The 17,412-nt window shown below is 46.3% G+C and overlaps 1 protein-coding gene across 3 annotated transcripts in view; it reads left to right on the top strand.

The window, feature by feature from the left end:
• Nucleotides 1-298: 298 nt before the first annotated feature.
• The window catches only part of TATDN2 (TatD DNase domain containing 2), a 45,464-nt gene continuing 28,350 nt past the window's right edge, over nucleotides 299-17,412 (top strand). The window contains exons 1-5 of one of the 3 annotated variants that reach the window (XR_006724274.2): nucleotides 299-1,024; nucleotides 1,158-1,571; nucleotides 5,768-6,262; nucleotides 13,231-14,100; nucleotides 16,241-16,368. Coding sequence is in view for 2 of the 3 variants with exons in the window: in XM_045515319.2 (XP_045371275.2) it covers nucleotides 1,164-1,571; nucleotides 5,768-6,262; nucleotides 13,231-14,100; nucleotides 16,241-16,368 (1,901 nt within the window). In the remaining variant the exon portion in view is untranslated. The remainder of the gene's footprint in view (nucleotides 1,025-1,157; nucleotides 1,572-5,767; nucleotides 6,263-13,230; nucleotides 14,101-16,240; nucleotides 16,369-17,412) is intronic. The other 2 variants (XM_045515319.2, XM_010953039.3) reach the window with 2 other exon arrangements.

The raw sequence follows: 17,412 nt of genomic DNA, 5'->3' as shown, positions 1-17,412 counted from the left end.
CCGGCTAAGGGGGACAGCGCTGAGCGGCAAGGAGCTGCCCTCGGGAACCCGGGTCCATCGGCGCCTGCAAACCCCACCCTGGGCTGACCTGAGGAACTGCCCTGCCCCCGCTTCGCGCTCTTCGAGCCCACGTGAGTGGCTCCGCCCGGACTAGCTTCCGACCAATGGACGAGCTTTGTAAGGCGCAGGCTCACGCCTCCAAGCCTTCTGACCAACAGGCGAGCTCAGTCTTGCTCGAAGTCCCGCCCCTCTCCGATTTGAGCAATGGGCGCCCTCCGTTCGGCGCAGGACCCGCCTCTGCCGCACGCCGGGCTGCAGGCCGCAGGGCTCGTTCCGGGAGGCGGGCACAGCGGGGGCCAGTGTGGTGCGAGTTCGGGAGGTGGTAGGGCCGGCTCCGCCAGGCTGGGGCGGGCGGCGAGCGGGTGGCCAGGGCAGGGCGTCAGGGCCGCGCGGGCTGCGGGGCCGACGTCTGGCCCGCGGCAGCGGAGACGGAAGGCGTGGCGGGCGGGCCCTGGGGTATCCTGAGGAGGAGGACCGGGACGCCGCCTGCTCCTCAGGAGGGGTGGCTCGCCCCCTTCCGGCCCGGGGCTAGTCGGCGGGGCCGCGGGGGCAGGGCGGGCAGCGCGCTGGGTCCGGCCCTGCTCTGCGGCCCGCGCTCGGCTTTCCAGGCCTTCGGGCCGCGCGCCCGCCCACGGGCTGCGGGTCTGGCCTCCAGGTGTGGACCTAACAGCGCCCTGTAGCCCTTGGAAGCGCTCTGACATCTCTGGGCTTTGTACTGCAAACTCCGAGCGCGTTGTAGTCCCGGAAGCGCTTTGACATCTCCGAAGTAGCGCTGTGCAAACTGAAGCGCTTGGTGATCGCGGAAGCACGTTGTGGGCTTGGAAACCGAATCGAACGAAGCCTTTGGTAAATCCTGCGATCTTCTGGACTTCTCCGAAGCGCTTTGGAATCGCCAACACTCGAAGCGCTTTGGCATCTCTGGAACCTTGAGAACTGTGATGGGCAGTGGAAAGAAGGGGAAAAGGTCAGTGATGGCAGCCCCTGGCTCTGACCTACTGGCTTGCCCTCCCCCAGGAGGTCCCGGGATAGCGAGAGTCTGAGGAGGGGCAGCTAGCAGGGGTGGTAGTGGACTCCAGGCCCCCCTCTCTACCTTGCAGGTGCCCATGGCGTCGGAGCGGCGCAAGGTCAAGTACCACTGGAACAGCACTTCGGAGCGGAGTTCCCGCAAGCGCACCTGCCCCCGGGAGTCCAGTGATGTGGCCCCCTCCAGCCGGCCAGCTCATAGCTCTGCATCGCGTTCGGGAGGGGCCAGCAGCCCCAAGCGCATGAAAGCCCAGAAGGAGGACGATGTGGCCTGCACGCCGAGGTTGTCCTGGGGCTCATCCCGCCGCAGAAGTTCCTCCTCCTCCTCCTCCCATTCCTCTGGCCCAGGTGTGGGTGGGGCCGCCTCCAAAAGAGGCCTAATTCGGAGCTCACGGGGCTTCCTTTCGTCAGGGGGATCCCCTCTGCACCCTGGCAAACCCTCTCTAGAAGAAATGGCTTCTCTAGAGGAGGAAGCCTGCAGCCTTAAGGTGAGTGGCTCCAACGCCTTGCAAACAGTGAAGCCCCTTCCGCTTGGCCTGAGATGTTTGGGTGGGAATTTTGGTGGAAGGATACTAAAAAGAAAAAGACTATGTCTCTTAAGATCCGTGGGGTCTTCCTAGAAGTCTACGCGCAAACCAGACGACGCCAGGGGATGGCCTAGAAGTTCCGTGGAGAGGTAGTTTTCAAACTTGGCACCACTTGGAACTACTTTAAAATTCTTGCGCCTTCCTGCCGCCCTGAGCTAATTATCCTGGGGGTGTGGGCGGAGCTTCCAGGGGTTTAAATAATCGTCAGGTGCTTGTAACCCGCAATCAGGAAGGAGGCTCGCTCTTTGCAGAGCAGGCTGGATGGCGTGCTGCACGGACACAGGTGTATGTATTTTGATTGTAAATTTAAGGGATTGTGGCCTGTTCTTTGAACCACAGAGCCAAGAGTAAGCATTTGGTTCTCTGTGTGGCTTTTCATCGGAGTTACGGTTTCCAGCACGTTGGTGTTTCGCATGGTGGGGTAGGGTTTGTCTTGGAGTTTAAACTTTTTAATTTCCCAGTGGGAACACACAGGAGTGTTTCATAATACTTGGGAGCAGACTGAGGAGGTCTTCACCGAGAAAGTGCATTTCTTTCACTCATTTTGTCTTTTCTTTTTTTAAGGATTAAATTTTCTCAGCGTGTGTGTGTGCGCGCGCGAGAAATTTGAACGCGAGTTTGGAAATGTTCAGGTCTCTTGCTCTTTCCTGGTTAGGGACAGGAGAGGAGCCCTAGTTTATGTTGCTGTGTGAGCGTCACCCACCAATTCAGTCAGGTTTTGAACAGATATTTGTTTGTTTATTGAACCCAGGACCTCGAGTTTGCTAAGCAGGCACTCTACCACTGAGCTATATCCTCCCCCCAGGTTTTGAATAAATATTTATTGAGGGCCTACTTTGTGCTCGGCGGGCAATGTTCTAGTAGCCTGGTATTCTCCAGACTTTGCTTTCTAGGTTTTGGAGGTCTGGGCCCTCAGAGGTGAAGAGTTCTGTATGTGGGGGAAAAGTCTTTGGTGACATGGGCTGCCCCTAGGTAAAGTTACTTTCCAAAAGCAATAAAAACCGACCTTAAGGAAAATGGTTTGTCCTTAAGCCTTTGCTCAGTGATTTCTTATGTGGAACTGAGAAGTGAGGCTGTGTGAAGCTGTGTATCCTCACTTGAAGGCTGTTGTGCTTAGGTAAAGTGCTCCAGGTGTTTTCAGTGGGGACACAGAACTCTTGTTTGGGCACGTGGATTTTTTTTTTAATTTAATGATGAGTTGAAAAGCTTTGTCTTTGACATAGGAATACAGAATATGACTCAAATGTCAATCAGGTAAATCTGAGGCTAATCTAATCTTGTCATCAGTCTGCCTGGATGCAGTTTCAGTGAATTTGGGTCCATCGGAAAATAATCAGTTGGTTAAATGTAACTTCACTATGGAGAGCAGGAGAGCAGGCATGGGAAATGAACCTTGATTAGTCTTCAGGTGCGCTGCATTCCTGCCCCCGGCTGTCCTGTAGAGCAGGAACTTGAGAGTTGAGGGCGTGGCCTCTGTTCCTAATCCAATCACAGACCCATCTTACTCTCATTTAGGCCTGAAGGGCCTTGCTTTGTCAAAATCAATTTAATGGTTAGCGGTGGAGTGATGAGTAATCTGGTCCTGCAAGTCTTGGGGCTCTGCCTGTGCCTTGCTCCCAGTGGTAAGCACTTGAGGGTTGTGTGCCAAGCACTCTTTTGGATGGTGGAGCCATGGGATGGCTTCTAAGGAGCACACAGTCTGGCAAGAGGACTGAAGAAGCCACAAGACTGCCTCACAATGTGGTTCAGTGAAGCAAAGAGCCCAGAAAGGAGGCTGGACAGCTAGTTAGGGGGCAGATTGCAGTAGGATGTTTTGAGCCAAGGGAATTTGGATTTCATTCTAAGCCATTAGGGAGTTTATACAGGGTTCTCTAGAGAGGGCAGGCAGATTTTTGCAGTTTTGGAAGACCACTCATGTTGAGTGAGGGTGGAATATGAGGATATTGATATGATCAGTCCCAGCTGTCCTTCTCTAGCACTGCTAAGGGGTCTCCCTAGAGAGTGTTAGTTTGAAAACAAGGTACAGTACTTCACTCATCTTGATGAGTTGCAGAATGCCTCTTACCTTCCCCTGTATCTGCACCTCTTCCCCTCTTTTCTGCTGCCACTTGTAAACTTGTTTGTCTAGTTAAGTCCAAAGTTCTGCAGTGGGCACTGCTGAGGGGCACACACAGAAACGTCCTGTTGTCCCCCAGCTCCTTCCAAGGTCACCTCACCACTCACCTACCTTCCGCCCACCCATCCACCTGCTCTTCTGCATTTGCTCTGTAAACTTTGAGGGGTACACACTTAGCTTTGTGTGCTCCCGACCTTCACCTGAGCACCGAGGCCTCTGTGCCAGGTTATGGAATATTCAGAGGGCAAGATGTTTTGGTTCATTCTGGCAGCTGTAACAAAATGCCACAGACTGGGTTGCTTATCAACAACAGAAATTTATTTCTAGAGGCTGGAAGTCTGAGATCAGGGTGCCACCTCAGTCAGATGAGGGCCCTCTGCTGGGTTGCAGACTACTTTTGTGTCCTCACATGGCAGAAGGGGGCAAGGAAACTCTCTTGGTCTCTTCCCTAGGGCACTAGTCCCATCAATAAGGGATCCATTTTCATGACCTAATCACTTCCCAGAGGGACCCACCTAATAGTGTCACCTTGGGGTCAGACTTCAACATACGAGCTCTGTGGGGAACACATTCAGACCATAGCTAGACTGGGTGTTCTGGAATCACCAGAGAGTCCTGCCAGCCAGCCTCTCATTGTTTGTGCCTTATTACCCCCAGGACAATTGTTCGCGAGGTTTTCCTCAGGTTCTAACGACAGCTGATGATCTTCCTCAGAGAAGTGTTAAATGTGTCTGTTATGAGACCTTCACCTACCTCATATTTAGTCTTTAATATGATGTATCTAAATTTCTAATTCAATTTAGGAAAGGAGCAGAAGGGAAAATTCGAGCTTTTAGGATGTGCTAAGCCTTATCAAGTATGAGTCTCAGTGTTTGAGCTGTCGACTCTCACATAATTCTCCTTCTGGTGAAGCAGGCCGTGTTACCTTTACATATCAGTTGACAGGTACTTAGACATCAGTTAACACACATTTGAGCATGTGCTATGTGTGGGCACTGGGAAAGTGAGACTCAGAAAGGGTAAATGACTTGAGCAAGGCCACACAGCTTGTTTGCAGCAGAGCTGTGATATGATCCCAGATCAGTCTGACTTCAAAGCCAGTGTTCTTTCCACTGCTGCCCTCTGTGTGCCCTGCTCAGTCCTGGCCCAGTGTTGATGTGAGTAGTGGGGAGATGAAGAGGGCAAGACCCTTGTTCCCTCGAGGAGCTCTCTGCAAGGTCACGTGGCCCAGACTTGAGAAACCATTATGCATCTTAGCTCTCGAGAGACACAGCTTTCACGTGTGGTCCCAAGTCCTGAACCTTCACTCAGGTGTCCAGTCTTGGGTGGAAGTCTGTGCCGGGACTGGAGGTGCAGAGAAGGAAGTGGTTGGAAGACTAGAAAATCATTCATCCCAGTGCTGTTCAGGAAGTGTTGTAACAGGATATTGGAAGTAGTGGGGGCCAGAGGAATAAGTGACTAACCATTGGGAAAGTCCGCATGGAAGAGGTGTCTTTTGAATTCTCCTAATGGACAAGGAGTAGGAAAGGACATTTCAGGCAACAGGAACAAAGTGTATCCAGAAAGGGTCAGGAAATGCTGGTCTGATGCTTGGGACACTGCTTGCTCCTGAGGGCCCTCCTTTCCACCTTCACCATCATTTTTCTCATTCCCGGGATGCCTGCGTGTGTGGAGAAAGGCAGGAGATGATGCTGGAAGGAAGGCTGGGTTAGGTTAAGCCACCCTGGGAGGGCTTCCGGGGTCATGCTCAGGCAGATGCAGAGCCGTTTAAGGGTTATAAGCAGAGGTGTGACGTTGCCAGGTTTTAGAACTCCTGTTGGCACACTGTAGAGAAAGGATGGGAGGGAGCAGGCTGGGAGCCGCTGAAATTGTTCAGGCTAACGGTGCTGAGGACTGGGATGACTTCTCCACGGATGTCTCATTGCTAAGTGCTTGATCTATGAAATCACCCTTTCCTAAGCTCTGATTTTTTTTTTCCCAGGTTGATTCCAAAGATAGTTCTCGTAACTCCATGGACTCTGAATTTGCAGCTGAAGCTGAGGGTCAAAATGATACCATAGAGGAGCCAAACAAGGTCCAGAGAAGGAAGCGGGACCGACTTGGAGACCAGGGCTCTACAATGATCTACCTGAAGGCCATCCAGGGCATCCTGGGAAAGTCGATGCCAAAAAGGAAGGGAGAGGCTGCCACTCGGGCAAAACCCAGCACAGCAGAGCGTCCTGGCCGCCGAGAGGGACCAGCCAGGAGTGTCAGTGTGTCTGCTCCGCAGGAAGAGAAGGAGCCCACCCCAGAGGTCAGAGCAGAGGAGGAGAAGGCTGTGCGCGAGAAGAGCGGCCTCCGCGACAGGAGAGTGGTGATAGACCCTCCGGGGAAGCCTGGCGAGGAGCCCCTTGGCGACCGAAGGATGGTCACTGAGCAGCGATCTCCAGCCCTGGAGGTTTTGGATGACTTTCACTCGCATTTGAACAGCCCAAAGGTGAGTCCAGCTGAGGCCACGCGGGCCAAGCATGGAGTTTCTAGTTCTGTTAAATGCATTTGGTCTTTTATTCACTCAGCACAGTACTTGACTTACCCGGGGCTCCAGGAGACAAATTGGTGGTTCTCTTCTAATGTACCTTTCGGACTTACTTGGAAACACCAGTTCAGTGCTATCTTTTTTTAGGATTTATATGTTTGTTAAGATACAGGTTTGCCTGTGTAACAAAGATCAAAATAACTAACTTAAAGAAAACAGATGTTTTCCTTAAGGAGTATGGCTCCACAGTTTCAGGGGCCCAGGTGCCTCTGTCTTGACTCTCTGCTGCCCCTCAACCCAGTTTCCATCTTGTGTGAGACAGCTCCTGGGACAGGACTCAGCACGTCACGTTGACGTTCCAGCTAGGAGGAAGGAGAGAGGAGCAAGGGACATTCCCTCCCCGCCTCCCTTTTTAAAATTAATTAACTTATTAATTAATTTATTTTTAATTTTTTTCCTACCTCCCTTTTTTTAAGTTGAAGTATAGTCGGTTATAGTATGTCAGCATAATGTCCAGTCATACATATACATACATATATTCATTTTCATATTCTTCTTCATTAAAGTTTATTCAAGATATTGAACATAGTTCCGTGTGCTATACCCTCCCTTTAAAAGCTTGGCCCAGAAGTTGTCCACTTGGTTTCTGCTTATATGTTACAAGAATCAAGAAACCTGGTCAACACCTGCAAGAAAGTCTGGAAAATTAACTTCCATCTGGGAAGACTTCCACCCAGATACACTTCTATTTCTATAAAAAGAGAGTGATACTGAATGATACTGGAGGGAAACTAACATTTTTAAAAAACACTGCTTATGATTTAGAAGAAAAAGCATTCCTTTGTCCTGCCCATCCCTGCCCGTCCTTCACTGCTGCTCCTCAGAGGTAGCTCGTTTCATCTCTTTTAAAGAGCTCTTTGCTCCAGTACTTATCTCTGTATTTCTAAGTAATTTTGCATTGTTTATTTTTTAAAAATTGAGGTATCTTGAGTTCTTACTCAGAAAGATGAGAATTTAGTTCTCTACACTTTGACAGCATCCAGGCTCAGAAATGGATTCTCTCTCCCTTCCTGCAGTTCCCTGGGTCATAATACAATTTTTAGCTAAATCTATTAATTTATTATCACCACATTCCTGGCTGAGTTATGTATACTCTGATTACGTTTCCTTTCTTAGAAGTTTTTCTTTCAAGTTCATCACCTTGTTTTTCCCTTTACTTTTCTCTGTACCTATGACTGCTTCATCCCCAAACTGCTAGTTCCATAAAGTCCTTCTCAATGTTGTCAAAATAAGTAATGTCCCTGTGCCCCCCTTTTTAAAGTGTACTCCCTTTAATTGTTTCCTTAAGATTCTTTTTTCTCCTATCTCTTTTCATCTCTGCTTTCTTTATGAATAATTAAGGTGAATGTATATAATTCATACTTTAAGAATTTTCGACATACTTGATATCTAAGAACACTGGCTTAGTGTTTTGAGTATTCCTTTCTTGGAACATCCTGTTCTTGTTTTGAGGTTACGGTACCTTCTCTTGTTTCTCTGAGAATATTGATTAGTTTGTTTTGAAGATGTTTTCTATACTGCTTTTTCTGAGTTTCCTTCTGATTTAAAAAAATTTTTTTGGTTTCTGTCTTTTGTGGTAGGGCTTTCCTCAGAAGTTTTGGCTCTCTGTTCATATTTTAAGGATAAAGCATTAAAAAGCCAATTGGAAGTCCTGAGTGCATGGATGGGCTTGTGAACTACTGACTTCAGCATAGTGTGATAACCTCGTGGGCTCTCGGTTGGATCTATAGCTCTGTCCTCAGGCTGCTTGGTGACTATGGGGAGAAATCCTCCGGTCCTCTGCCCAGGAGCACACCTGGCAGCTCGTGTTGTAGGAGTCAGGTTGAGGGACGTGCCTTATGTGATGGTCCCTCACCTGCAGACATGTGTCCGTTGTCCACGATTATTCCATAGGCTCCTTGGTTTAACTTTTCCAGGTGTGAACCTTAGTCTTTTTCTCGGTGGGGAAGGAGCAGAGCCACCTGTACAGGATGGGAGCAGGGATCTGGGGCTCTAACTTCACTGATTCTCCTATTTTCATCTCCAACTTCACCTTTGTTTTGAGAGGTCTGGTACCTCCAATTCCTGAGTCTGTCTGGGGTCCTATATTGTGATTCAGCATGTTTCTGGGTTTTTCTCACCACAGGCCTAGGTTGTGGCCATCTGTGATCTGCTTATCCAGTAACTGACCATCCATCTATTTGCTTTCTAGCATCTGATTTTTAAATTTGCTTTGCTATTTAGTCTGTATGCTTTCTCTGTGAATGTTTATGCCTTTTCAAGTCCATTGCCTGTAGTTTTCAGAGTTTTTATAGCAGGAAGGACAAAACCCACATATACTGTGTTTAGTTGGAAATCCCAAGAACAGTAAATTTTGTAACCATCTTTTCCCACCAGATATAGAACGTCTGTGTTTCCTGTCTAACATAGATCGTTCTTTGGCTGCTTAGAATTCCACTGTATGGATAAACTTTCCAAACTTAGATACCCAGACTCCTGTTTGTCAGACTGGACACTGTTGGGTGTGTATTTGGAGGCACTGTAAGGTGTTAGGGAAGCACATGGGTGTATGAGTCGGACAGTTTGGGCTCAGATCCTGGCTCTGCCACTTGAACTGCAGTCATGAGAAAGTCACATAACCTCTCTGAGCCTAGTTTCTTCCTCTGTATAAAAAGACACAGTTCTTTAAATGTTACCACAGAGTAACACAGGGATCAGCAGACTTTTTCTGTAAAGGGTCAGATAGTAAATATTTTAGGCTTTGGGGGCTTAATATGGCCTCTGCTGTAATAGCGTGAAATCAGCTTTAGGTGGTATTTAAGTGAATGGGCCTGTGATCCAGAAAAGCTTTATTTACACCAGCAGGCAGTGCGTTAGATTTGGCTTTTGGGCCACAGTTTGCTGACCTCTGAATTAAACATGAAAATACTTTGCTCAGTGCCTAGTGTATAGTAGGCTCTCAGTAAAGATAGCTTTAAATTTTACCATACGGGCTTGAACCTAAGGAAGTCTTGAATATAGGTAATCTCCCATTTTCCCAAAAAGGAAATCCAAAAATTTTTTCCTGGCTAATGTGACTTTTTCCTGGCTTTCATTGCAAGAACTTAGATGATATTATTGTAAGTCTGTTTGTCATATTTCTAGGTACAAGTGCATTTTTTGAGTCACTGTTTTCCTCACTCTGCCATTTTTTTTTTCCCACTCTCACATTTCATTAAATAATTTTATTAAACCTTTTCACATGTCTCTGACGTGGTCTTTGTTGTCACTGGAGTTACTTTTGGAGTCATGTAATGTGATTTCCTGAACTTCTCTGATGATAAGAATGAGCAAATCTGACTCAGAATCTGAGATGGGACCTGGGAATTGGTAATTTGTTTTAACAAATAACCCGAATGATGGAGAAGTTTGTGAAGCACCCAGTGGACATCTCTACCCCTCTATCTGAGTTGGAATTTTATTTTAGCTTTATTATTTTTATGTAAACTGTTTCTTATGGAATATTTAAAGTATGAAAATTACCAACATACTTATCACTTGTCTTCAACAATTATTAACTCACGGCCAGTCTTGCCTTGTTTTATCTTTGTATCCCTTTTCTCTCCATGAATTATTGCAAAGCAAATCCCAGCTGCCATTATCATTTCATCCATAAATATTTCAGTGTGTATCTCTAAAATTAGGGAAAAAAACAAACGTAAGTACTATATTCTCTCTCCCTCTGCCGCGCACACACAGGCGCGCACGCACGCACGCACGCACGCACACACACACACACACACACACACACACACACACACGGCTTGATAGCATCAGCCATCCAGTCTGATTAGATTTTCCTGTTTTGTGATTGTTTTTGGTTTGTTTGAAACAGGATCCGAGAAAGAGCAATGTCTCAATTTCTACGTGTGTTGTCTCTTAGTCTCTGTAGTTTCCCCCTCCCCTCTCCCACTCTGTGTTGTCATTTATTTGTTGTAAAAGAAAAAAAAAAAAGTCATTTGATGTGTAGTATTTCCTGCAGCTGAGATCTCACTGGTGGATGGAGCACGTTTTGAATCTGTCTTGTTCTGTCCCTAGACATTTTCTCCCAAATTGCAGATAGCTGTTCCCATTGCATTCAGGGAGTTTGCATTCATCTTTTGGAGGTGTTTTTTTGGGATTGCCACAGTGTAACCATCTCTAGATTTTTTTTAGGAAATATATTTCCATGGTTTAAAAAAAACATAAAAATTATTTAGTAAAACATAGCTTTCCAGCCTGGTCCTGTGTTGCCTTACTCTTGCACTTGGATACCACTTTGTAAGTTTCTCAATTTTTCCAGTGAAACTTAATGTATAACCACTTAGATTTTGCTTTTTAAAAGTAATGTTTAAAAAAAACTAAAAGCGATCTTTAAAAGTTTTAAAAATGACATCGAACACAGAACTTTGAGGTCATACCTCCAGGAATAATGATTAAGTCTCTCAGATTTCCTTGCTTCCCCTCACCTCCTTTTTTAAAATACTGAGGTTAGGGAACCTCTATAAGCAGCTCAAATTAGCTTGACTGAGATTTATTTGTGATCATTTGTCATCTTCAGATAAAAAAAGTACATCTTGTAATACAAGAGACTTTGTAAGGATTTGAATATAAAATGACCCCTCAGAAAAGGAGCCAACATTTTGGGGAGAAAAATCTTACCTTCTATTTGGGCAGTTTTTTTTGGGTGATTTTAGTCAGGTTAACTTTTGTTACTGAAAAATGGCAAAATATATTTTGAAGAGCTGAATTGCAAAGATGTTAATTATGTGTTAGTGTGTGTGAAAGACATTTTAACTTTCAGGCGCACATACACAGAAGGAGAGTAATGACCCCAGTATATCTCACTGAAAATTCAGCGGAGAAAAAACTTGTCAAGCTCAGGCAAGACTGCAGTGTCTTATTGTCCAGGTTGGTGGAAATTTCCATAAGCAAGATAGTGTGAAAGATTGTTCTCCCTTAGAAATTACCTTCTAAAAAACTTACAGGGAATTTTAAACATACTCAAAGTAAACAGACTAGTGTAGTGAATCCCTCAAGTTCCCATCACTCAGCTTCAGAAGTTTAGATTAAAATTTTTTTGTTTTTTATTTTTAGTTTTAATTTTAATTTTTTGGGGGGAGGTAATTAGGTTTATTTCTGGGGAGGGTTCTGGGGATTGAACTCAGGACCTTGTGTATGCTAAGCGTGCCCTCTACCACTTGATCTGTACCCCCCCCATTAAAATTTAAATGTGCTGCAATTTAAAATATCTTACCTTTAGAAAATATTACTGCTTGAATACTTCTGTTATTCAAGAAGGGAATAGCAGGAAGAAATCTAAAGCAGGAATGTGTCAAATGGGAAATTTATAATTCATTACAATTTTTGTACCAGTTTGTTTCCTTTTAGACTTGTAAATAAAGGTGTGGAAAATTAGTCTAGACAGTAGAAGCAAATCTTTTGTTCCATTTTAAGGAGGTAATCAGTGCTCGCTCTTAGTGAATTATTTGTTCTATCAGATGAACTGTGTTTATAAAATTATTGAAGGAGCTTTGTAAGGCCCCTTGCTCAGGTCCTCTGGTGCTGGTGGATACAGGTGGCTTCATGAACGAGAGGAAACAAGGGCACTTAAGTCCAATTGTTTTTGCATGAGTTGAAGTCCGTTTACTGTATTTCTCAAACCTGATCTATATCAAAATGACATGAGAATTAAGTACAGATTCTTAGGCGCCATTCTGGACCTATCAGTGTCAGGTTAGGGTGGGCCTTTAAAAAGCTTTGTTTTTAAAAAACCCGCCTAGTGGTTCTGATGTGAAGCTAAGTTCAGAAATCATTGCACGATTTAGTCTACAAATTAATTCAAATACAGTATGAGCACTTACTGTATGCCAGACACTGTTCGGGATGTTCAGGAGATACCAATGGAGAAAGTAAAAGTTCCTGACTTTGTAACTTATGTTCTAGCAGGGCTAAATTGATTTAATGCAACGTATTGTTGTTTAGTTACTATTGCTCCCTAGTGGCATAAAATAACTGATTTATTTTGCTCTCAATTTTGTGAGTCAGGAATTGAGAAAGATCTAGACTGGGCAGGTCTTTGTTGGTAGCGGGTGAGTGTTGGAGGGGTTCTGTCATGTGGCTCCATTTAGGTATTGGTGGGGCTGCATTCTGAGAGCCCAGCACGGCTGGTCCACCAAGATGTGCACCCGCGTGTGAACACGTCGGGCAGTTGATGATGGCATCTGCCTGTGACCTCTCTAGCTTGGTCAAGGGTGCCCTGACGGTCGGCCTCCCACAGAGGAGTAAGCAGAGAGAACCGGGGAGACGGCAAGGCCATCCTGACCTAGCCCTGGCAGCAGCATGGCGTCTTGTCTGTAATCCTGTTGTACAGTTACCGTACCAGTTGCCCAGGTTCAAGGGGAGGGGGTCACAAACCCCACCTTTCAATGGAGAGAAATGTCAAGAATTTGCAGGCACATCTTAAAACCTCTGCAGCTGTGTGGGTTTGCATTTTGAATGTGTAGAGACATGTTGCAGATGGGATGTTGGGCAGTGCTTTTCTCTAAAACCCTGACACCCAGTGAGTTCTAGAGAATTTTTCCCAAGGGGGAGCGTTCAGAAAGCGAATGCAGGCATAGCATCCCTTCTGGGGGTGGCAAGTTGAGACCACGGTCACCAGTTTATTCTCTGAAGCTGACGTGACGGTTCCTAGCTGGAACCTGGCTTGCTCTCTGGAAATAATAAGGAAACCAGGTGACAAAGTGAGCTAAGGAGCCAAGGCAAAGCCATCACCGTGGCCAGAAAAACAGCCAGGGCTTCTGTTCTGCAGTTTGGGAGGCTGTCTTCCCTCAGGAAGAAGGCTAACCTTTCGTTGCTTTCCTTTCCTGCAGCCTAAAGAAAGGGAGGTGGTGATGGAGCGCAGCTCTTCGGGAAGCGACTGGTCTGACGTGGATGAGATTTCCACAGTCAGGTTCTCTCAGGAGGAGCCCGTCTCCCCGAAACTGTCAGCAGCTCCAGCGCCTTCTGCCTTCCCCACCGACTACGTCATGTACCCTGCCCACTTGTACAGTAGCCCCTGGTGTGACTACACCAGCTGCTGGACCAGCAGCCCACAGACCTCCAGCTACCCCTCCGTGGGCAGTGGCAGCGGAGACACGGCCCAGGCGGGGAAGGGAGGCCGGGGCTCTTCCCCCAGCTCGACAGTGAGCTCCCAGAACACCTGCAGAGGCCCGGAGGCCGCCAAGGAAGGCAGATCCTGGGATTCTCGTTCATCCCGTTTCTCCAGAAGTTCAGAAGAAGAAGAGGTGAAGGAGAAAAGAACATTCCGGGAGGATGCACCACCACGTCCGTGTGGAGGACACGCATCCAGCTCCCTGCCCAGGAGCCGTAGGGAGCCCAGGCTAGAGGGTTTCATCGACACCCACTGTCACTTGGACATGCTCTATTCCAAGCTGTCTTTCAAAGGGACCTTCACAAAGTTCAGGAAAATTTACAGCAGCTCCTTCCCTAAGGAGTTTCAGGGCTGCATCTCTGACTTCTGTGATCCTCGGACACTGACAGATTGCCTGTGGGAGGACCTGTTGAAAGAGGATCTGGTGTGGGGGGCCTTTGGCTGTCACCCCCATTTTGCACGTTACTACAATGAGAGTCAAGAAAGAAATCTTCTGCAAGCCTTAAGGCACCCCAAAGCTGTGGCATTTGGGGAAATGGGTTTGGATTACTCTCATAAGTGCACCACGCCTGTCCCAGAGCAGCACAAGGTAACGTCCTCTCTAGCTTGCTTACAGTTTTAAGTTCCTCTTTCAGTTGTCGAAACCTACCAGTAAGGGTTTCTCTGCTTTTGGAACTGAAGAATTTAGCATCTCTAAAAATTGGATTCTTACCCAGACCATGTAGATGGCATTTGTGAAATGCTTCACAAGCTGTTTCTTACCTTCCAGCTTTATTACGTGAGAGGGAGGGGGACAGGCACGCTGGGACTTCTTCCAGCTAATGATTCGACGTCAAAGCTATTGTTCCTTCTTGGGAAGCAACACATTTTTGTTTAATTAAACAAGATATTTTTATTCTGATTTGAAAGTTAAGTATGCCCTTTGGAGAATATTTGGAAAATACAAAAATGTGTAAAGAAGATAACTTCCCATTCCATCCAAGATGGTGACTGTTTGCGTCATAATACTTTGCCTTCCCACTGTGCTTCGTTGACCCCTGTTATTTTTCAGCTGGCTTCCTGGGGAGGACAGATGCTCCAACCCAGCCACAGTTCCTGCGTCCCAACAATTCTTCCATCTGAACATTTGTGAAATTCAGATGTGTTTTGAAATTCGTATTTTTAGTGCTGTTGTCCCCTAGAGAATTGCAAGGGACAATTGGTAGCATGTCTTACAAGCACCTGTCAGAGAATCAAGGACACGTGTGTTGTGCGTACATGCTTCTTAAAAAAGAATTTAGGAAATTAAAAAAAAAAATAATAGTTTTAAATGTTTTTTCCATTGTGAAAATGTTCCTGCTTCATTAAATATGCTTTGAAAAATAGGCTTTTAAACAACTGTGTACTATTCCACTCCAAGGCTATAATAGTTTAATTTCTCGAGGAATAATTTTTTAGAAGCAGGAATTAAATGTTGAAATTAGAGCCTCTTGCCTCTGGAGGGGTTCACGGAGGGCAGTTGTGTTGGGGAGGGGGTCCAGCCAGCTGTAGATAGTGGAACTAGCTCATCTTTAAAGTCCTCAGCAAGCATTCTGTCCTGTTGGTAACCTAGGGCCACTTTCTTTTAGTTGAAAACACAGGTCTAACGTGAGTTATGTCAGACTTGGTATTGGCTCAGTGCCAGTATTGTGAAAGGAGGTGGCACAAGTGTTGGACTTGGAAATGTCATTCTCAAGTGAATGTCACCTGACTCAAGTTACTGAAAGCATCTTAGTGTTAAAAATTCAAACACAGCATGACTGGGACATTGTCCTGTGCAGCCGAAATTGACACACTGTAATTGTCTGTACTTTGATAAAAAATTAATTAATTAATATAAAAAAAATCAAACACGAATTATACTCCACAATTGAAGAAAACTATTCATGGAAATACTAAGTTTACGATGAGGTATTTTGTTTGTAATGAATTTGTATTTTTGTGCTTTTTTCTAAACCTGAACTTGTTTGGGGAAAGAATTAGTTCTAGCCCTGCTTTTTTCAATAAAATTAATAGCAACATGTGTATTTTACTTAAAGTTTTGAAAGTGGCTAGAGTTTAGGGGAAAAAGTAATATATCTGTAGGTATTCACCTAGGAGATCTGATTTTGGTTAAGTAAAGAAAGCAAGTTGAAGAAAACAGGTGTAGTATTTATTCTTTCCACAAATACTGGAGCATCTTCTGAGAGCTGGGCATTGTGCATATATGTATGTATATATATAGCAACTTTTTGCAAAGGAAAAGGTGTGCAAGGTGACTGACTGCCTCTTGGGAAGTGGGATTAGAGGTGAGGGCAGTGAAGGGAGGGACATTTCCCTTGTATTGATGTTCCTGAGCCCCGCCCGCCCCTGTGATCCCAAATAAGCACTGCGTAGTGGTTGCCGCGTGGAAAGCCTGCGTTCAGACTTGAATCGTGGTGCTCCAGCTTACGGCTGCAAGTTGCTTGGCCTCGTGAGAACCCTCAGTTTGTTTGCATGATGGGCCAACGGCAGTACCTATCTTAGGGTGCTTTTGAGGATTACAGGTTATAATACACCCGAATAATAACACTACCTGGTAAGCACTCGGTGTTAGCTATTACCATGCACTATGTAGTTCAAAAATAAAGACTTGGAGACAGTGGCGGTTGCCCACTGGACTGGCGGTTCTGGAGGCGTCAGGCATCCGAACTGGTGGTCCTAACCCGCGGATGTTGCTCTGTCTTCTCCAGGTGTTTGAGAGGCAGCTGCAGCTGGCCGTGTCCCTAAGGAAGCCCTTGGTGATCCACTGCCGAGAAGCTGACGAAGATCTGCTGAAAATCATGAAAAAGTTCGTGCCTCCAGACTACAAGATTCACAGGTGAGAGGGCTGGAACTTCAGCGGGCAAATGCAGTGGGCAGTTCCCTCTGTCCAGGGCGTTAGTGGGCAAAACAAACTCAGTGAGGAGACCGTTGATAATAGTACATCTTTATGTAGGGTCTTTCCTAAGGGTTAACTGTCAGGTTGAATCAGGCGATTTCTGCTGTTTGATCATTTTTTATTTATAAAACGGCAACTTAAATGGTTTGAGCTGGTCCCCTAAATCACCAATGGGCAAGGAGGGGGCTTTTGTAGCCCCTACTCCAGTACCAGGCTGGAACAGAGGCTTGGTTCTCAGAAGTGAGAGCTGTTGATCCTGGAAGAGGCTGCTGTGGGTTCCAGTGACTTAGTGCACAGAGAACATTCCAGGGCACCTGAGAAAATTTTTTCTTTGCTTTCTTGAATTTGAAAGCTCATTCCTCCCACCAAAATCTAGGGTGTATTTTATCTAAATGGTATCGAGGGGTTCTTTAGTTTGGTAAACTCACTGACCTCCCACCATGTGCCTGCCCTGGGCATTGGCTTGGCTTGGGGTGCCCTGGAGGAGCTGTGGGAGATAGTCAGCTGGTGACATCTGCAGAGAGTGCAGGGCTGGCGGGGTGGGGTGGGCAGAAGGTGCTGTGGGAGCCAGCGGAGGGGCCATTAGCTGATTCTGGCTAGAGGGGGTCAGGAGATGATGTCGGCTGGCTCTTTCAAGATGGGTGAGATGAGTTAACTGAAAAAACAGAGTCTAGAACCCAGGCCAGGTGGTGACAGGTGGCTGAAGGGGGTGGGGCTTTCGGCCTCCAGACCAGTGCCTTTTGGATGCCCAGGCAGAGAGAGTGACGCCTCTGAGGGGATGCCCACACCAGAGGCGAGATGAAGCACAAGCACTCGGCCTGTGGGCCAGTGTGTGTTGTACTAAGAACATAGACAGATATCGGATTAAGAGAAGAATGTGCACCTATGGGCCCACTCCCCAATATTTTAATTTTTTGTTTCCTTCCAATTCATTTGATTACATGGATAAAACTTGATACTGTGTTTGTAATCCAGAGGGGCTAC

This window comes from Camelus bactrianus, chromosome 17 (assembly GCF_048773025.1).
Source record: "Camelus bactrianus isolate YW-2024 breed Bactrian camel chromosome 17, ASM4877302v1, whole genome shotgun sequence".
NCBI classification, from domain to species: Eukaryota; Metazoa; Chordata; class Mammalia; order Artiodactyla; family Camelidae; genus Camelus; species Camelus bactrianus.
The sequence above is the reverse complement of the archived record's forward strand: the minus strand, read 5'-3'. Positions and strand labels throughout refer to the sequence as shown.